The sequence below is a fragment of the Centropristis striata genome, chromosome 9, assembly GCF_030273125.1.
Source record: "Centropristis striata isolate RG_2023a ecotype Rhode Island chromosome 9, C.striata_1.0, whole genome shotgun sequence".
Lineage (NCBI taxonomy): Eukaryota > Metazoa > Chordata > Actinopteri > Perciformes > Serranidae > Centropristis > Centropristis striata.
In genome coordinates, this window is record NC_081525.1 from 21,293,597 (window position 1) to 21,315,511 (window position 21,915).

General features: G+C 37.6%; 1 protein-coding gene across 10 annotated transcripts in view; it reads right to left on the minus strand.

The window, feature by feature from the left end:
• lrrc7 (leucine rich repeat containing 7) overlaps positions 1-21,915 on the minus strand; it is a 145,693-nt gene that overhangs the window by 30,424 nt on the left and 93,354 nt on the right. For 9 of the 10 annotated variants that reach the window (XM_059342072.1, XM_059342070.1, XM_059342071.1 and 6 more), the window contains 15 exons: positions 18,886-19,088; positions 12,994-13,111; positions 12,358-12,436; positions 11,362-11,451; positions 10,683-10,739; positions 9,938-10,001; positions 8,438-8,512; positions 8,139-8,283; positions 7,520-7,592; positions 7,252-7,269; positions 4,066-4,195; positions 2,611-2,726; positions 2,183-2,252; positions 533-632; positions 79-203 (listed from right to left, as the gene is read on the minus strand). In XM_059342072.1, coding sequence (XP_059198055.1) covers positions 79-203; positions 533-632; positions 2,183-2,252; positions 2,611-2,726; positions 4,066-4,195; positions 7,252-7,269; positions 7,520-7,592; positions 8,139-8,283; positions 8,438-8,512; positions 9,938-10,001; positions 10,683-10,739; positions 11,362-11,451; positions 12,358-12,436; positions 12,994-13,111; positions 18,886-19,074 — 1,449 coding nt within the window. In that variant the 5' untranslated portion in view covers positions 19,075-19,088. The remainder of the gene's footprint in view (positions 1-78; positions 204-532; positions 633-2,182; positions 2,253-2,610; positions 2,727-4,065; positions 4,196-7,251; positions 7,270-7,519; positions 7,593-8,138; positions 8,284-8,437; positions 8,513-9,937; positions 10,002-10,682; positions 10,740-11,361; positions 11,452-12,357; positions 12,437-12,993; positions 13,112-18,885; positions 19,089-21,915) is intronic. The other variant, XM_059342069.1, reaches the window with a different exon arrangement.

Below are 21,915 nucleotides of genomic sequence, written 5' to 3' on the forward strand. Positions count from 1 at the left end.
ACCCGCTCCTGCTCAGCTTCTCTTTAGAGAGAAAGATGGACAGAGAGACACACAGAGACAGAGAGAAAGAGAGCTGACCTTGACCTTCCCAGAGTTGTCTTCCTCTTCTTTCTTGTCCTCAAAGTCAAAGGCCACAGTCATCCTCTGCTGTCTCTGCTCCTCCCACAGAGTAGGATTAAAGCTGTCACTGTCCGACTGGTAATCTGTACAGACACACACACACACACACACACACACACACACACACACACACACACACACACAGGGTTAAAAATGTTGTTAAACAATAGCTCTAGCTGTCAGACACATACTTATTTATAGACAAATACTGCCACGTTCAATTAGCGTTTACATTAACAAACACTGTTACACATACAGTAACTGCAGAGCACATCACATCCTGTTATTAAGCAAATGCTAATAATGCAATATTATAAGGTATAATTAAACTGATACAAAACATCCTGTGACCTTTTTTGAATATCCTGATCCATGCGACACACACATATAAACACACACACAAAGTTTGTACCCTCATCATGTCGCGGTTGCTGAGGAAACATGTAGTTAGTCAAAACCTTCTGTTTGGTTTCAGGGTGGGCTTCTGTCTGCAGTGGGATCAGAGCCTTGGACTGCAAACACAGACACACGTGATTATATTAGTATTCTTGTGGGGTCGTCAAGAACCACATATATTCCCTGATTCCTAATCTAAACGTTATCCTATCTCTTAGGTTGGTTCTAAGTATATCTGTCCAGCCTCAGAACTTTATCTTTCTTTAGACTTGCAACAAAAACTGCCTGACTGATTGGTGGGAAACAGCCAAAGCATTCATGTAAATCACATGAGGAGAATTTGCAAATTAATTCTGCTATAAAAGGAAAACTGAAATTCAAAAAGGGGAGCAAGTGATTCCTTCCAAACATTTGTAATACAAATTTAATTTTGCAATCCGAGCCAAATTAATGATCAAGTGCATGCTCTTTCATTTGCATATTCACCACATAAAAATACATTAATCAATATCTATTAAGATGGTAATGTGGTATAAATAAAAATTTTGATTGGACACAAGTTAAATATATTCATGCAATGTAATTTTCACTTTCTCTTTTGGTATGCAAATGAAAGAAAAACCTCATAAACCCTTCTGTGCTGTATAAAAATGTGATGGCAATTTTGTTGGTATTTGAATTTTCAACTTGTAATGCATGAAATGGCAAAGTGCAAATTAAATGATTGAATTTGGGTTTAAATTTAGCTGCAGAATGTGCATACATAAGTGCCACTTTTAAATGTAAATTTAAGACTGAGCTGCCATTTTACAAATTGCATTTGAATTTCAAATTTGATTTCTTCTTACGCAGTTCAATAAGGACCTAGATTGCAATACTTTGATTAAAAAAGACTTCAAAATGTCATGAAGGATATTTTTTGCATTGTGAAAAACAGTATAGTTGAGAACAAAATAATAATATGTGGATAGAGAAAAAACTCTGCATCATAATGAAGTGTGAGATCTCTATTCTCATCACAAATGATTTTGTTTTGGAGCCTCAACACTGTTATTTAGGAGATTTATATGCAGTGAATTATCCAATAGAAGCACATTATTAAGTCATCATTGGGTCCCGAAAACCAAACGCCCCAAATAAAGGCAGAGGGAACAGTAAAAACACTAGTACTACTGTAAAATGGCAGCGATGGGAAATTCAGTAAAATGCACTGTATGCACAGCATTATTCCCATCAGTAACAACAGGGTTATGTCATACTCGCTCATTGAATGGGAACCTATTGTCTTTAACATAATAAGCTTCTGTGACAAAAGTGCAGCACTTCCTGCAGATGCTCCACAGTAAAAGTCATCCTGGGAGAGTAAAGGATTTACACAACTTGAAACAATGGAAGGGATTTTATTATGAAACAGAGGAGGGAGACATTGAGTTTGCATTAAGAGCAAACAGCAGGTGTTTTTCATAATAAATATGATAAAATACGCTGATAAGAGCTTGGAGATTGGACCATGTTTATTTACAAATAGCCTGTCTCAAGTAAAAGCCTGGTTATATATATATATATATATATATATATATATATATATATATATATATATGTATATACAGTAGCTGCGTGATTGTGCTGCAGTTAGCATGTACAGTCAGCGTGTGGGAGGAGATACCTGATTGTCAGAAAGCCAGAGAGCTGCCAGGTCCTTCAGCTTAGTAAAGGTAAACGGTAGATTCTTTAACCTGACAGAGAGACAGAGAGAGAGGGAGGGGTGAGAAAAGAAAAGAGAGATGTTTCTTGTGCCCACGCACTGTACAGCCTGCAAAGAATGTCACCATGGCAACACACTCACCCATTCCCATAGCAACTGCAGGCCGTGAGAGCAGCTCCTGAACCAAAACGGCCATTGAGAAAGAAAGTGTTGCCTGCATGTGTGTGTATGTGTGTGTGTGTGTGTGTGTGTGTGTGTGTGTGTGTGTGTGTGCGTGCGCGTGTGTGTGTGTGTGTGCATCTACTGTCATTACTGAGTAATAGTTTGGTCATCTGCCTGCGGTGTGCGTGTGTGTTTATGTGTGTGTGTGTGTGTGTGTGTGTGTGTACCTGTTGTCACTGAGGTTAAGGACTCGTAGTTTGGTCATCTGTCCGATTTCATCAGGAAGAAACTCCAGTTTGTTGGACCGCAGTGACATTACCGTCACATTCTTACAGTTACCGATCTGAAACACACACACATAAACCATTAGAGCACATTACAGTTAAGTCTATTGCTAAATATGATCTCCTGCGTGAGGCAAAGCTTTAAACAAGCCATTTAACAGTACAATGCATGACTAAGATTAGGGATAATATGATCATTATTTTTGATTAATTGCTTATTATTTACTGTCAAAGAAAGACAGCTAACTTTGACAATAGAGAAGCTGACAACATTTGTTGATTAAATAATTACTTAAACACAGAATATGTCATTTTCTGCAGCTGTAGGATTTTTCAGTCAAAACAATAAAAGAAGATTTCGACAGTGTTTGGGATTATCGGAGGTGCTGTCTTTACCATCATTGCTATCATTGCAGTCTGCTGTTTGAGTTCCTTCAGTTTCTATTGTTCAGGTTTTTGCAAGGAGAATTATCCACAGATGTCTTCTCTTCTCCAAAAGAAACGGGCCTGATAATTAAAACTACTACAAACACTGAACAAAGCAGTTTCACGTTAAATATCAGTGTTTCTTTGACGCTGTTCAGTGAAGAAAGGACATCCCAGAGCTGCTGCTGCTCATGTTTGCTCAGCTTGTTTTCCTCTGATAACTTAAGATCTGGATGTCCTAAATCGGGTTAAAATATATAGTTAAAAACTACCAAGATCTTGGAAGTGTATTGTAAAAAATGTGGCTTTAAGTGGATAAAAAGTCGGTTTATGACATCTTGTGCAAACGAGATATGACACCATTTAAGGGCAACCAAATAAAATGGACCATTACCTAAATTATAATTACAGATTTCTTTAGATTAAAAAATGTTAGAAAAATAATAGTACACAAGTATATAATATCAGTCTTGTGATGTAAAAGTTAGGAGAAATTGAAGAACTTTTATTTGAAGAGGTAACCTTTATTTTGGTAAATCTCCGGTAGAGGAGTCCTGTTTTTTCTTGTGGCATTGCCAATGAGTATGTTTATTTGTATTCCTATACTTGTTTAGGAGGATTTAACATGTTGTAAAGTTATTTGTTGACATATGCACATGGTTAATATTGTCTGAATTATTTGTTTATTTTCAGTTTTACCTTTTCTTCATTAAAATCCTGCCAAGTACTTCACATGGCCTGATCATTGGAGGAGAGTTTTGTAGAGATGAGTTTAGCTGACTGTTTCATAACTCAGATGAGAACGGTACAAGACTCGTCATTTTAAGACATTTTAATGCAGAAAAGTTACATAATAAACCTTTAAATAATTAATCAATTCTCAAAATACTGAATCAACTAATTGCTAAAAGTCCAAAGAATATCAATGCCAGCACTGGAGTGAGGATGTGCATCAGGTGTTGGTGTTCCTACCTCCCGTGGCAGCTCTGTGAGGAAGTTCTCGTCAGCAGCGAAGGTCCTCAGGCTGATCAGGTAGCCGATAGTGGGAGGCAACGACTCCAACTCATTACAACTACAGTCCAACTCCTCCAATAGAGACAAACTGGGTGACAGGAACAGAGGCAGAAAAGAAGAGATACAAAGAAAATGACAGAGAAAGAAAGGAAGTTATTCTGCAGGCTGCAAAATCTCTGCAGCAACCTTAGATTACACTTAGACAACGTAGGTTCTAAAAAGGATAAGGATGGCGCTGCTCTTTATTCCTCCTACTGCCAACAAATCCTGTGAAAAGACTGAACCAAGAATGGATACATCCCACTATCAAGTATTGTCTGTATAGCCAAAGCCTGAAACAACTTATTCCTCTGTGCAACAGAGCTCCATAGTTGTCCAAAATGTATTAGAAACACATCAATGAGGCATATGTTGCACTGGATGACATGTTCCTTCATTATAAGAGTCATTTGCGCAAACACCAGTAGCTGAAAGTAGTCTCAAACAAATTTCCTCCTGTATGAGTATGTATGCACTAGGGATGGGCGTTTGGAAGAAATCTGCCAATTCAAGCATCTATATTGTAACGATCAATTAATCGACTAATCGCTGCATGAATACAAGGGGCAAAATAAAATATATATATACAGTGCTATGCAAAAGCATGTTTTGATAACAGACGCTTTTATTTTGAAAGGACGAAAAGAGACTTGATCCTGTCAATCGTAAACCTAACTCAAGTGAGGTGATACTGTAAAGATAACGTCAAGGAGTTCAATGTTTTATGTTTTAGCCCCCGAAGATGTATGAGGTTAGTTTTCACAGTAATCTTGCATATTTAAGTGTGATTTGTGTTTAAATCAGTTTTGGATAAAATTAAACTTAGTAATTCATGCTAGCAAGGTTTGATACAGTAAGCTAGTTTTGCTCAAATTAAAACTCTTGTATTTCTTTGTTTTATAATTGTTAATGCAACTTTCAGTTTGCAAACTGCAGCTTTATCCAACTTAATTCTCAGCTCATTGACTTATTCACGTACGGCTGCAGAACTGAACGCTCGGCCGTGTTTCAGTTCAGTGAGTACTGATACGCAGTCATAGATAAAATTAGATTTAAATAATACACAGATCCATTAAAAATTCCATGTGATCAACCAAATTCTTAACGAGCATTATTCAATCATCGAATAATTTTTCCCATCCCTAGTATGCACTGTACACTTAAGGAAATAACAGACCTTTTTTTAATTCTTCAGTATGAACAAATGGGCTTGGAGCTGAGTGCCACAGACAGGGTATTGAGAGAGGGACTTAGACAGTGTTGGATCTGGTCTTCTAGTGGGATTTGTTGACAATAAGAAAAACATAGAATGGCACCAGCCTTATCATGTAACTTGTTCTGATGAAAAAGGGACAATTTTCTTAAGAGCAACAACAAGAAGAGATTGTTGAGAGAAGGAAAAGATCATCACATTGAAGAATTATTCAATAGATTAAGACTCACGCCAAATTGATCTTAGTCTGGCCTTAATTTGGTCTCATTAGCTGACCGCTCATCATTTCTTTCCCACTTTATCCCCTTTGATGTCTGAAATTCTTCAACTCGGATCTCAACTTCTTCACTCAACCAAGATTCACAGTAACATCCACAGCAGGCCCTCTACAGGACACCCTGACCCCCCCTTGACTGCCATCATTGGCCTAGCAGCACGCTAACAGCAGGCTAATGCTAATGAGACAACACTTTTACATTAATGTACTGTCACTGTTAACATTGCATTAGTCTGCTATTATTATTCCCGATGGACCGGACCATCTGGGCCACCATACGGTCTGACAGGAGAAAGGGAAGGAGAGGAGAGTTTTATATCCTATACTAAGATTTAAGGTTGCCTTGTTTATTATTGCTTGAATTCCTACTCAAAAGAATGGAAATGACTCCTTCTTCTACCACAAAAATATACAACAAGACTTTTTTAACAGCACATCTAAGATTATTTAGCGGCCATCTGCCAACCAGCTCCATAATCCAACTCTCAATGGCAGGTGTTGCAAGGAAACACAGTTGCTCAGTGGGGAGTCACCAGGTCACTTTAAGACACAAGTTTCTAGATTTAAATCTCCTCCTTCTGTGTATGGAGCACAATTGTTATAGTGCAGGTTTTTACCAGGTTGCTCAGCGAGAAATTTAAACCCAGCTTGCACACTATTTTTAACAGGATAGTTAGAGTTGTTCATACGTAGAAACAGAGAAATAGACACAATATTCATTCATCATTAGTATGCAACACTTAAAAACTAGAGGGGTAAGAAGAGGATCTTTTCAGGAGTTTTTGGTTTAATCAGAGGGGAAGCAATGGATCTACAGTACTACTTATTGAAGCTAAAACCAGGGATTTGTTCAGGAAGACAAAATGTTTTCAGAGCATTCGGATACAAATATCTTGCAAAAAGTGACATTTAATTCTTGTATGCGTCACTGAATGTTAAATAGCCTTTTAAAAATGTAATCCATCACAGCTCAACCGATTCACACAATAATTAGCGACATGATCCCAGTCAGTACTGGTTCAAACAGCAAAAAGGAACAGAATCAATTTAAAACTTTAAAACTGATTTGATTTAATATTCCTTTTACTCTATTGTTTGGTTTGACTTTCTTCCAAAACTAATCAGTCCTGGAGATCTTATTTGCAGTCTGCAATGTGAGCAGAATTTTATTACTGTAAGCAATCTCTAAAGTATACAAAGATGGAAGAAAAACTTGACGCCTGAATTCTAAAATGATGTTTCTATCGAACTCAACAAATTCCAAATGCAACTTGCTGTGATTGAATCTGGGCTGTGATGGATTAGAATAAGAATGATTAAATCAAATTACTGTAATCATTTTACATGCAATCATCTTTGTCTCGAATCTGTAGATTTTAGCAGGGCTGGTAAAAACAGTTCCAATTCAGAATTAAGATTTTATTCAAATATTAAGTCCAATTATTGAAAAATGTTTGGGAGGCAAATGTAAAACAAAATGAAAATATATGTTTGCATGTAATTTGCATGAATTCCACAGCCCCACGTAGTTGTGAGCTTGTGTGTTGGTATCTGTAACGCAGATGAACATCTATCTGTCTCTGAACGCACCCCTGGATCCAGTAATGTTACTCACCCGTGCTTGGGCTTCGCACTAACGCCACGGCAACGCAGCAAACACAACACACAGAACCCCCCAATCGTGAGCCAGCATAACAACACAGCAACTAACAGTAATTAACAAGTAAAACAACAACCCACTAAAGATAAACCTGCTGAGAAAATCTGACAAAATACTGTTGAAAGTGTTTCAAAATAAAGCAAAAGTCCACATGGCTTTATTATTTGTTTGTCTTTTTGTGCATGAGTGTGTGTCTCTGTGTGTTTGTGTGTGTCTGTCTTACCTCCCAATTGTGCTAGGCAGTGAGGTCAGCTGGTTGTCATCTACCTTCAATGTTGTCAGCTTCTTCAACATTCCTAAACACAAACACACAGACATATTCACATTTACACACTAACATGATCTCAAAATAAACATAAACACAAGTAATTATTAAGGCTGTGAATGGCAAGAATCTAGCGATACATTATGTATCATGATATAGGGATTACATATTGATATAGGGATTCAACACATTGCAATGTATTAGGGTACTGTAAGCAGGGTGACATTTGTGATTTCTATTAAAAAAAACTGTCAAAGTGTTAAGAAGACACCACACAAATCATAAAAAAAGTTTACTTTTTTGAACCTATCAGAACAGTGAGATCTGCATTTGTATTTATCATTACTTTTGTCCTAAAGAATATAAACTGAGTCAACCCACCCTATCAAAAAATTTGCAAATCGTCTCATAACAATACCATAACCACTCTCACCTTAGATATGCTCGACTACAACCATCCTTTGCTGCTGTCTACTGCTCAGCCCCTCCAGGAACTGAATGTGCTTCATCAGCTTGAGTCTTTGTGTGTGTGTGTGTGTGTGTGTGTGTGTGTGTGTGTGCATGTATGTGTGTGTACCTATAGAGTCCGGGAGGTGCTGCAGCATGTTGGAGGATAGCAGCAGGTCTTCTAAGGACTCACAGCCTGAAATATCCGAGTCCACGGACTCAATACGATTCTTAGCTAAGTCAAAGTACCGCAACTGACGAAGTTTTCCTATCGCCTGCAGCAGGGAGGGCGAGGAGAGAGAGGAACAATCGAATGGCAGAGAAAAGACAGATAAGCAAAAATGTGAAAGGCAGTGTCAGGATGTGAATTCAGATATTTCCAGAGCTGCATTTTTTTTTTCACTTTAAAAAACTTGTAAGTGTTCTTACCCCTGGTATACACTGTAGAGAGTTGTTATCCAGCCACAGCTCTCTTAGGTTGTGGATCTGTTCCAACACCTCCGGCTAACATGCAAACAAAGGAATCCATGTCAGCATATTCTGGCCACATATGCATCAACAAATATGCAAAAGAAAAACAACAACTAAATTATTCATAAACATTAAAGGACAACCCTAATGTTATACAGATCCAAATAATAACTTTAAGTGCATCTTTTTTGTTTTTCACAGAAACAAAGGAAACTATAAAATGTGCAATCTTTTTCTCAGTGCTTTCTCTCTCTGAGATAACCAACACCCTCCCGTCACAGCCAATTTCCTCTCTGACCCTGATGTCATATCCGATTAGCCTCCATCCAGCCCGCTCTTTCTATCACTTCGCTGTGTCCCATTTCAGACAGTAGGCTGAACTTGCTCCAGCCTACAGAGGATTGACCATATGCCATAATGAGTCTTGAAATGTGAACTTTGAAGGCAGCAGCGCCCAAAATAGGTCACAGCATCTGTGTTTCTTTTTGGGTTCCTCCTTCTCTTTACAAATAAATATGGTTCAACCACCCTGTTCAAATATTATCATGCTCTTGAATGGCCATTATCAGCCTCGTAGGTATGGGTTAGAAGGGGCCTGCTCCACCTTCTCGTAGTTTATTCTTGGATCCTGACATCTAGTGGCCATAGTAATTATTACAGTGAAGGAGGAAGTAATACACGGCCGCCCATAAAGTTGGAATAGTTTTGTTTTCAGACACAATTCCCTGTAAATTGTGGTTTCATTTCCATTGTGATATGTCTGGAAGAGATTGATTAATAAAGTTTTGAGAAGATATACACTTTATCTGTCAAGAATAAATCACATTGTCACAATCATTCATGGAAAGAGGTAAACATATTTTATTCCAACTTTATGGGCGACTGTGTATATAAACCCAGCTCAACCGAAGGCTCTTTAAATACTGGACTTTCACCCAGGGGACCCAAGTTCATGGCCTGGGACAAAATTTAAGTGTGAAGAGAGAAGTCATTTTTATTTCATGTATTTTTATATCCTGTAATTCATGTGTTCGGTAACATTAATCTGAACCATGATCTTTTTTACGAGACCTAACCATGCAATTGCTTCCTTACTTTCTGTTTTTTTGCATAAACTCAACCATATAGTTTCTTTTTTCTGAAATCAAACCACGTGCTTTCATTTTCCTGAACTTAAACATTAGTAGTAGCATTGGTGCAAAAACCTCGACATCATCAACATCGAAACCTCGGCCTTTAATGTAATGCTGTGATAACGACTTTCTGCATGTAAAGTAGAGGAGGGGCCACAAACTAACACATATGTATGAAGCTGATAACCGATAACAGCCATTTAATGGGCTGATAACATTTAAAACAGGTAATGCCTACCGAGACATTAATATTTGAGCCTTCTATGATCACAAAGGACAATTGAAATGCAGCATAAATTTATATTTAACATTTAAAAAGACTCACCATTTCAGAGAATTCATTGCTACCCAGATCCAACCTCTCCAACTGTGTCAGTCTGTGGATGGACCTGAGAGGAGAGAATACATTGATTACCACTACATTGTGACTTAGGATATGTACATTTTATATTATTATATACTGAAAGATTGTGGAACATTTGTTTTTTTCTAATTTCATATAAGCCTTCAGCAATTAGCCACCCTAGGTTTCACTCACAAATACATGAAACTCAGCTGAAAATTACACAAGAAAATATATTTTCTGTACTTTGTAATGTATTTCTACTGATTGGGTCCAGCAGCCGTCTATTCATTGTGGCTGTGATTTGCTTTAATTAAATGTAGCATCTACTATGTGGATGTGGACATTCTGCCCTTGGCAGTGTCCATAATTAGAAAAATTTAAAGAGAAAAAGGGCACAGAAGTTTTGCAAACCACTATAAGCCCACACTGACTACAGCATGCAAATTGCTCCTGTATATTAGGGAGAAAGTATCAAACCATCGGGTTTGGCAGGTCAGTGTCTCATTCCAACTAAAGAATAACATGTTGTGGCAATGCTCATCACACTAGTGGAACAAAACAAAATATCAGCAAATGTTTGAGAATGCACACATCACTGTTATAACAGGCTTTATCAGTATTAAAGACAGCCTGCCAGGAATGAATATCGTTTTAATCTGAACACCTGGGAGCAAGCATAGATATACATTCTCTCTTTCTCTCACACACACGGTGGTCTTCTTACTTTGGCATGGTTTTCAGGTGGTTCTCTCTGAGCTCCAGGATCCGTAGTTTGGAGAGTCTGAAAAACAGGAGGCACATAAACCAAAACTGAATTTACTATATTCTCTCGACCAATTGTTACAATAAAAAACAATCTTTATAACATAAAATTACACACAAAAAAGGTCAATTTATCCCTATTTCAACTCCATAATCAATGTCAAACTTATTTCCTAATCAGTTATGTGTGATTACAGATGATCATCACCGTGGAATTGTTTCAATTTCAGGGATTACTTGTATTTCACAGGGTTTCATTTTCATTTCACTCACAATAACATAATCAAACCGGCAGAAAAACTTGTTAGAAAGGGTGAAATGAGAAAGCAATAAGCATAAGCTGTAACTGTTACCTGGATAAAACGCTTAAAAGTATAAAATGGAATTTGAGAATGGAAGGAGGAAAGAATCATTAATTGGAAAAAGAAATAGACAAATGTTTGTGAGATGAAAACAGGCATGTTCAGCTTCTTTGAAAAATGAAAAACTATATAATCATTTTCACAAAGACTTGTTATAATTGATACTAGTGCCACTGAATTAGAGTGTGTTGTGTAGTGGCTGAAATATGTAAAAAAAAAAAAAAAATCCTATCTATTACAGTCACAACCAAGCACAAAAAACTTTTTAGAGAAGTTTACCTGCCAAAGTTAGCCGGCAGATACTCCAAGAAGGCATCGTTTAAGAAGAGCTGGGTCAGATTCAGGAGCTGCGTAAAACCATCTGGGAGTCTGGAAGAGGGAATGGAGAGAAACAGAGAGAAACAAAAGAAATGGAGATAAGAACATGCAAAAGAAGAATAACTAAGAGAATAAATACAGTGTATGTCCTTGAAGAGCCTCAGTGGCTTAAAACATGTTCCCATAACAACACTGTGGGAACAGCTAACTGCTGTTAGCCTGCAGATGACTCATCTCCTGCACGCACACACACACACACACACACGCACGCACACACACACACACACACACACACACACACACACACGAAAAAAAAAAAGAAACATTTCTGTCTGCTCTGATAGTAGACAAGATCAGCACAATTATACCACCTCACAATTATATATTATATTGTCTTGCAATATCTAAGCCAATACCTAAGGTTGTCTAACAGTATAGATGGATGCAGCCAACTATTATAAAATATAGCACCTCTGTGGTGCTATAGATGAATGGATTGGAATACATGAAAGCAGAAAAAACTAAAAGAAAAATCTGCTCAAAAAGCTAAATACATGGCAAATGCATCAAACCATCCGTTAAGTCTTGAACTGAGTCCAGGTCCATTCAAACTGGTTGATGAAATTGGTGCTAACATCAGAACATGGAACATGATGTTTTACCTTCAATAAAAAATAACTCTCAATGAACAAAAGATACTATAAAAGAGACGAAAGTGTTTGAGAAGTGTTCGTTTTTACAACCCTGAAACCCCCCCAAAAGTTTTTTTTGACACATATTCAACTTAAAACTGTACAAGATAATAGATTTAAAATTCAAACTTGTAAAAATACAGTTCTGTTATTATTTATCTTTACGTTACAGCACCTTTAAGGGTACTGTTACTGGCACTGGTATTATAATTTTTAAATGATACCTATAGCCCTAGTTATTACAAGATGCATGCTGGTGTCTTACTTGGTGATGGGGTTGACACTGGCCTCTACCACAGACAGGCCTTTACAGCATTTTATATTGTCAGGAAACTCCTGGATACCTGTAAGAGAGAGAAACACAGAGAAGGAAGTTGATTATTTAGTCTTTTATTGAGTAAATTACTGTACAGAAATTCTTAGTTGACGAACACTTGTGTCTGTCTGTCGATTGGTTAAATTATTAACAGATCTTTAAAACTGAGTTTCTGAGTTTTTCTCATAGGTTTCTTGGAAATAAGTCAAGTCAGCACAAACAAAGCATAAACAAATAACAAACTGACTAAAGAAACTACTACCGATTAGTTCGGAGGTATAATTATTATTATCTACAGTGAGCCTTGCAGTGGTTTAAACAGCGTCATGTTTTGTCATATCATACTTTGGATGTGAGATTATTGTGAATGACGTAATATTTTGGGAAGAATTTGAGCTATGTGCTACCCTTTTCTCTGCCATATGCTTTACTTTCTGGAAAGATTGTAATTTTTAAAATGCAGCTGATAATGCTGATAAATTAGCTGTAGATTTTTACTTTTCTCCTTTTTTGTTGCTTTTTTTTGCTTGTTTTCAGGTTGATTCAGGTAAGATCGGTCATCTGTGTTGCAGAGAGGATTTTTACCGTTTTTACTGATGTCTAACTCTTTGAGGTTAACCAAGCTGGCGATGGTGGTGGGCAGGTTGGACAGGTCGTTATCGGGCATGCTCAGCTTCTTCAAGGCCTGGCAGTTGAAGAGTTGCTGTGGAAACACGAAGGGGAAACAATGAAACATTATAGTCACACAGACCTTTGGTAGAAAGGTACAAGAGGACAGAGAGCGAGAAAGTCAGCTGGAGGCATGCACCACTTAATGTTGTGGAAAAGCAGTGCCATTTGAGCTGCTTTTCTATGAATAATGCAGAATTAATCTCCTACATACGGTGGCCCCTCGGGACAAAACACACACTGGAGTGAAAGCAAAAACATTCAGACAAGTGTGCCCTTAATAGGAAAATACTGCAAATGCCAAAACATATACAAGAGTGAAAGCACATGCATAAAAAGGAAAGTGCTTAGAGTACAGAAAGGCTAATGTGTAAATACAAACACACAACGGTAGAGAAGCAGACATAAAGGGAAATGCTCTTCACATCCAGATATGCTACAAATACTAAAACACCAAGGCCAAAGCACAAAAATAAAGAAAAAAAAATGTTTAAATAATCTCAATTCAATGTCCACAAATAGCTTTTTTGAGAGCTTTCACCTGCTAACTGACATTTCCAAGATTAAGAATGAACTTTCAGGGGCGTCCCTGTGGCACAACTGGTAGAGTGAATAGCCTACCACATACCAGCGAATAGTCCTCGCAATCAGGCGGCCCGGGTTCAAATCTCAGAGCCCTTTCCTCTCATTCCCTTCTTTCTGCCCATTTCACTCTGTATCCCTCCCACTATCAATAAAGCCTTAAAATGGCAAAAAATATCTAGAAAAAGAAAGAACAAATGAAAGAATTAACTTTCATGGTCAGGAATAAAGTACAACATCAAGCTAACGATAAAATAAACATACATGTTCAAAACCGAAAAGCAAAGTTATAACAGCAACAATAAACACCGGCTACCTTCCCTTATAGAGGAACACTTAATATCAATTACATGTACTGTAAATAACCAAACTGCACTTTCTAAAGTTAGCAAGCTATTAGCTACTTTAGCTTACTTACTATAGCTATGCTAACATGACTATTAAAGTAGCTGGGTCCATAAAATATCTATTGCTGTTCAATAACAGAGAACTGTTTCATGTTGTGTTCAAATTAGCATCGCTATGTTTTTCTTACAGGAACAAAAGGTGATGTTAGATTTATTTCAGTGTGTTTGCAACTCATGAACTTCAACAGGCATTATCAATAAAGCCTTAAAATGGCCAAAAAATATTTAAAAAAAAGAATGAACTTTCACGGTCAGGAATAAAGTCCACCATCAAGCTAACGGTAACATAAAGATATGAGTTCACTTCATATCAACTAGCTATACATGCTAGCAAGAAGTTTGCTCATTATCAAACACTGTAAGCAAACTGCACTTTCTAAAATTAGCAAGCTATTAGCTACTTTAGCTTACTTACTGTAGCTATGCTAACATGACTATTAAAGTAGCTGGGTCCATAAAATACCTATTGCTATTAACAAAAAACTGTTTCATGTTAGATTCAAATTAGCATTGCTATGTTTTTCTTACTGCCCTGATGAGGTCTTCAGTACTTGCTGCTGCTAAATGAACAACCCTATGGTAATGCAAAAGGACTTGAAACTGTCTGAATTTTAACGACAAAGAAATCGCTTCCCTTGGTCAGTGTGACTGACTCCATATAAGTTAGCTACTGATGCTCATGTGTTGTTGTGATGGCTGTATTTGCATTTAATTGTTTATGATAACTGTGTTTTTATGTTGTAACTTGTCACTTTTTATGCTGTTTTGTTGGCCAGGTCTCTTGAAAAAGAGATTTTTTAAATCTCAATGAGGCTTATACGACTGTTGAAATCTGTGATGATGCCAACAGGCAACAAAGCTATGAACACACCAAAAGATTCCTCTGAAATCATATGGTTCTTTTCTCAATACAGAGGGCTTTTTAGGACATCTGAGAAAACCTGTCATAGTCATAACAAAGACATGAGTGAGGAGAGCAGCAGCTGCATTGCATAACCGCCAAAAGGCAGGGCAAGTCTAGTGGCTTTTTATATGCAGTCCAATTGTGTTGTGCCTATTATTATTCCCTATCCGAAAAATACAAAAATGTATGTAAATAATAATTTCATGATGGATACTTTGTAAATATTTTAAGCCAAAAGGAATACAAAAAAGTATAGTTATATTTAGCTTAATTCTAATACTTTGTTGTTGTTTTTTAACTGATTTCACCTAAGTTCTTGTGTAAGACTCCAACAGAAATTATGTCTGCATCCATAACAATCTCAAAAATCTAAATGTAGGTTACAAAAAAATTAGACATACTGATGGTAAACTCTCCTTGTACTATACGACTATAAAGTCTCAATCCTATTGCCGGATTTATTATCACAACATTTACTTATCAAAACAAAAAAGTACACATACACAAAATAAAAAATAGCAACTTGATTTCTACTCATGGTTGGTTATTGGTCAAAATGAACCACATGTACACCTGTTTCCACATATAACCTTCTCACCATCCTATACCAACATATTTAATATTATTAAGAGGCAAGAAGTCATATTTAACAACTACAGACTGGGATCCTAATAATAAAATACTGTAGAAATCATAGAATAATATTAAATGATCTATTCTCAAAATGTCAAATCTAATCTAATGTGCCAACACACTTTTCAGAGTGTGTAAACTGCACTGAGGCCTGTGTAAACTTGTAGCACCTCAATCTGCCAAATGTCACCCAGATTTCACCCACTGAGTGTGACTTGGTGTGCACCGTACTCACCAAAAATACAACTTGTTACAACTCTGTAAGGCCATGTATTTTATTTTGTAGTCTCTGTCCTTTCTGTTTCCTGTTTCATTTTGTCTTTCTTTCTTTCCTCATTCCTTCCCTCATGTGTTTTGCTGCTCCGTGTGATCATTTTAGATCTGTATGTTTTATTGATGTGTTGTCAGCCACATTAATTCTGTCACGCCTTTAAGTCACTGCTGTCAAAAAATAATAATAAATATATAACAGGAGCCCCGGGGCCAAATATCTAGACAGAGCTAAACATGGAAAGGGCTGCTCTGTGCACATGGGTCAGGCCAGGCCACTTTACTTAAAGACACAATCACTTACTCACACACACTTAAGGAACTCTCCAACTCACTTACATAAAGGCCAATCACTCTGGCAGCCTTGATAGCTCTTATACAATCTTGGCACAAACATACACATACACATTGTCAAGGCTTTTTGTCAGCTGAATGCAGGTTTGGCTTGCCACTTACTCAGCCCTATTAAGACTGTCTCCATTCATGCAGGTTATATTTAGAAATCTAATTCAACATCTCTGTCATTTAAAACCACGACAGGATATCAATAAAACGAGACAGCCCTCCTACAAACAGCACCTGTAATTCTCCTTGAAATATTGGAAGGACACTTTGCTTTATTACTGCTCACAACGTGGGGGTTTTCTGAAAGTCTCGGTCGGCCGAGGACGCCTCTTTCACCCAGAGTTTCCTGTCAGTCCCCGTTGTCTAGTATGTATGATGTTTACACCATGTAAACATGCCAGAAAAAAAACAATACTGCTGTATTAGTTTCCAGACTCTTCGGGTAATACTTTTCTGTAGAAATAGCAATGCCCATAAGTGAAGAAATGTAATTTATTTCATACAAAAATTACAATAAATTTGCAACCTGTGCAATGTGTGAGATGATTACAAACTTTACAGCAGTCCAGAGTGAAATATCTTGACAATTATTGAATGGATTGGCATGAAATCTTGCACGCTCATGACTGACTTTAGCATGATGAGGATAGCATAAACACTAACATTAGTGTTCAGTTCAAAGCACTGGGGATGCCTAGGGCTGATAAAGTACAGTGAAGAAAGCTGAAATCTTCACTTACAATCTGAGTCTGAGTTATCATGAACTGGAAAAGATCCTACAATAGCAAAGCTTAGCAGCATTATTAAATGTGAGTTCCATTGAATGAACATTTCTGGTGCCTCTCTCTGTGCTTACACACCATTTATAATAATTCCAAATGTGTTAGCTTCAGCCAAGTAACCATTGTGGTGAAAAAACATAAAGATCCACTTGTGTCAAATACCACAAAGGAAATAATTATACAGATAGGTGCCAAATTAAAGGGGGAAAAATTAATTAACCCCCATTAACCCTCCTGTTATGTTGCAGGTCAAATTAACCCCATTTATTTAAAAGTATTCTTTCATTAAAAAAATAAAAAATAAATAAAATTGAAAATAAATTTGCAAAAAATCATTGTCATGTAAAACCATTGTTTTTAATATGTAGGTCTTTCCAATGTACATGAAAAAAAGTTTAAACATGCATTTTTTTATGAATGACGAGTGAATTGTCCTCATTGAACCATGATCTGTGAGAGGTAAAGAACACAATTGAACTAAATATTGATTGAAATGGTTATTAATGGAGTTAAGAAAGATATATAAACAACGTTAATTGGGATTTTTTAGTTTCTGACACTTTTGGATGATTCAAATATAAAAAATATTGCTGTTCCTGAGAAACAAACATAACAGGAGGGTCAAACAAATGCTTACTTATCAGCAATTAGCCCAAGTCAATTAAAAAAATGAAACACTTCTATCCTGATGGGAGTGGTCTCTTCCAGGATGGCAATGTCCTCATCCACATGGCACAAGGGGCCATTTAATAGTTTGATGAGTATCAAAATAATGTAAATCATATGCTGTGGCCTTCATAGTTACCACAGCTCAACCCAGCTGAACACCTGTGGTCGAATTTAAATCGTCTTCTATCTTTTTGAAGAATATTTTTTTCCACTTCTACAGCAAAGGTCAGAGACTTGTAGATTTAATGCTATGATGTATTGAAGCTGTTGTGACGTCTCATGGTGGTCCAATACCTTATTAAGACACTTTAGTTGTGTTTTTCTCTTAATTTGTCATCTATACATACTGTTTGTCACATTTTCAAAACCTTCTCACTTCCAACTCATCAAATACTGAAGCTTGATCAGTAACTTCAAAGTACTACGATCCAGGTCGGCCTCTGTCTAGCGTCAGTTTTGGACGTTGAAGGGACAGCTTGTCAGTTTCCACTAGTTATATGCATAGTGGCTTTTTAATATAAACTTCCTAGATCACAGGAAATGTACAGTGAGGTTTAGGCAACAAAACTAATTGGTAAAGGTTAGGGAAAAAACGGGTTTGGGTTCAAATAACTTTTGGATAACTGGACGCAGTTATGTAGGTGTCAGAAGTTACGTAAAACATGGTGTAGAAAGTGATGTATCTGTGTACAGAATTTAATTTACAGTTAACTTAAAATAACATTTTACATGGGACAGAAACACCAGTCTCCTGGGTCAAAGCTTTGGGTTTGATACACTCGAGTTAGTTAAAAGCCTGGTGGTTCATTGTGCATCCATATCTGACACCAGGGGGCAATGACCAAGCTTTGGAATTTAACGAGTTGGAAGGAGGAATCGGTTGCACATTTGTAGTTACAGTATTTGCAGTACATTGTTCAAGCTGCAAAAAAACCTGTTTGCTGTGCTTAAGCAAAACAGGGTTTTTTAAATGTAAAATGGACGTCACTGCTCCTTAGACAAAGTGTGAATGAGATTTTAATCAAAGTGAACGAGGTCATAAGAAACTGCTGGATTTTCACTTGGTTTTGCAAGGAATACATTAGGAGTTGAATGACCAGCCTTGGTCCACATTAAGGTAGTAAATAAGTGTTTATAAGTTATGTTCGGCAAGTTGGGCTTTGGGGTTAGAGGTCAGAGGCAAGTTATAGCAGAAAGATGGTTAACATGTGCCTACCTTGGGTAGTTCCTCAATCTGGTTGGCGTCGAGGTAGAGCTCCTCCAGAGTCCTCTCGAAGCTGAAGATTTCCTTCGGGACCTGCTGCAGGCTGCAGTGGGAGTAATCCAACACTGAGATCACTTCCTCTTCACCACGGAAACAACGGCACGGCACCAGCCGGCCAATCAGCTTCCGCTTAGTGGTCATTTCCAGACACTGCACTATAGAGGCAAGGAAAATAGAAAAAAAAAGGTAATGTTAAATTTGCAACTCATGAACTTCAACAGGCTTCAAATCAAAGACACAAGGGAATTTTCCAAAGTTACAGACTCTTTTGTACAAAGTCCCCTGTTTGTGTTGTTACCCCTCCACTGCAGCTCAGCAAAGAACTGGGGAGAAAATATTTTGACATTGAAAAGACTAAAGATACATTCTTGGATTGTCTGAAGCCAAATATTAGCTTGACATACTTCACAATGCTTTTCATCACAAGATGCAGACTGTTCTCTCTTACTTTTTGTATGAAAAGTAATGCACAAATGAAGATAACCAACCTCTAGTGGTCACAATAATTATGAGGGGAGGAAAAGGAGTAGTGGGGCAGCACAGAAAGAAGACCAGAAAGACGGTTTAGGATGGCCGGGGAGGGTTTGGTGATCGGGTCAAATAGACACTGGACCAAGTAGACAAGTTTTTGTGTCCAGTTTCAAGCAAAAAGAGAAGATAAACATTTTCAACTAACTGGAAAATAACTTCCGAGTGTAAATATGTAACATTTTACATCACCTATGTCTCCTATGCTACTGCATTCAATAGTCACATACAGAATAGTATTTTTTTTCTAAACCATAGCCAAGGAGTTATGGTATCTAAATCTAACCAAGTAGTTCCATTTCACAATGTAAAAAAGAACAGGCCTGTTTAATAAGATATCATTATGAAACATTGAAGTTTTCGTAAGATATCATATGAAATGGTATGTGAATATTTTGGGACGAGGGCGACAGATTTTGTTCATAATTGCACAAGGAAGGGATGTCTTCACGGCCGGTATGGGCAGGAGGAAAAAAATGACAGCAACTAAAAACTGTTGCAAAGTACATTTGGGCATGTGACTGTTGTTTGTTTTAAGATAGTAACCCGAGGCAGATGAGTAACACAGCCATCACCCACCAACCAGCAGTTAGCAAGTTTACAACAGGCTGAGGTTCAGCTCCTTCTGTGTGCCTCTCTCTCTCACACACACACACACGGAGTCACTCTTTTCAAACAAGCCAGAGCCATATAATTAGACTGAATCCTTTGTAATTCTGCGACAACATCACTCCGTCACTCCATTACACAACTCCATTTAAAAAGCCAGCGGCTGAATGGCATGAGTAGGCTAACCACGGGTATTAAAATCCTTGAGTGAGGATTTATCATTCAGCTTTATCATTTCAAACCCAAACGCTTACTACACTCAATCTACTGACAAATAAAAACGTTTTAATGCCAGCCCTTTCAGATAGAACAAAGGGTGAATTTTCAGTTATCTTGACTGCTGCCTCAATTTCCTGTTTGATGTGGATGAGCTGAAACCAACTGTGATGAGGAGAAAAGGAGCGAGAGGACAACAGGAGGTGATGAGGAGTGAAGTTGAACAGACAGAGGGGAATCAAAAGTAGGGGGGGAGAGAGAAAGGAGGGAGAGAACATGAAAATGAGGAGGTGTAGAGAGCGGAGAAAGAGGGAGACTGTGAGGCTCAGAGATAAGATGTGCAGCTTTATCTGTCTATAAACACACACATGTCCAGCACGGTGTGACCAGATGAATTCAGGAGATAGACAGAATGATCTTGAGCACTGTGAGGACACACTGTGTTATCAGCTTTGGTTTGTTGCGAGGCCAGTAAAATCTGATAAAAAACAGATTGCTCCATCCTCCAGGACTGTTTATCTAAAAAGGGTTGGACCATTAAAATCAATACATTCTTATCCACAGTCATGCTCAAAGCGGGCGTAATGAGGCGAGCCGGGATTTACTGTTTGTCTACAGTATGTGTAAACCCAGCAGTCAGTGCTTTACATGGTGGCTCACACCTCGCACAACTGCTTCTTGTCCATCCACTCATGTTTAGAGCTGAAAGGTAACCCAGGGTTTGTTTAGCTACTGGGGGAATGGGTGGGATTTTTACAATGAGGATTACACAGCTCAAATAAGCATGGGAAAATACTTCTCTAAACACTTCTTGTGTTTTCTTTTACCCTGAAAGTCTGTTTGTCAGTAAAATGTCAATGCAGTGCAGTGGACTGCCAACTCAGAAAAAGATGCTGCAAAAGGGCTAACGCTATGGCGAGGCAATATTGTGAACTTCAATTACATGATCTCAATAGTAGCATGTGGCAACCTATTGTTTAATGCAATCAAAACGACATAGCTTAAAACTCTTCTACAGTCTAACTTTATTGACGTTTTTGTGTGCATGAAAATAAAATCTATGGCAAGTCTTTTCCTTGCTGTGTAACGTAAATGGAATTAATTGGACAGTAGAATTCAAGAAAAGTCCGCACTAGATTTGTAATGAAAAGTAAATGTAACCCACGGCTCTCTCTATGGACTGGACATCTACAGAGTGAAATGAATAGACAGGGCAATTTAGAGAGCAAACGAAATGATGTACGCTTGTAAGCTAACCCAGAAGTATCATCACCATGGGCTCTATTGAGAATTCGCCTATTGGAGTTTTAACGCAGCTGACTAAAGTTAAAAGCTAACGTTATGCTATAGCGAACTACACCACAGTCGCATGACTTGAACGTCACAGCCGTTATGATTTAGACGGTCTCTGTCAAGCCAACCAGTGGTTTTGACAAGCTAGCGAATCCGTAGCCTAATACATTTTTTATTAACATAATTTACAATCTACAAGAGTTTGGAAGAGCACTGAATAACACGATTAGAGTCTGTGAGACGGACTAGTGAGATAGTTGCCGTTTGTGTCTGGTGTGATGACGTTTAATATCCCCAACAACTGTAGTTTCATTTAGCCTCTTGTTAGCAACCATC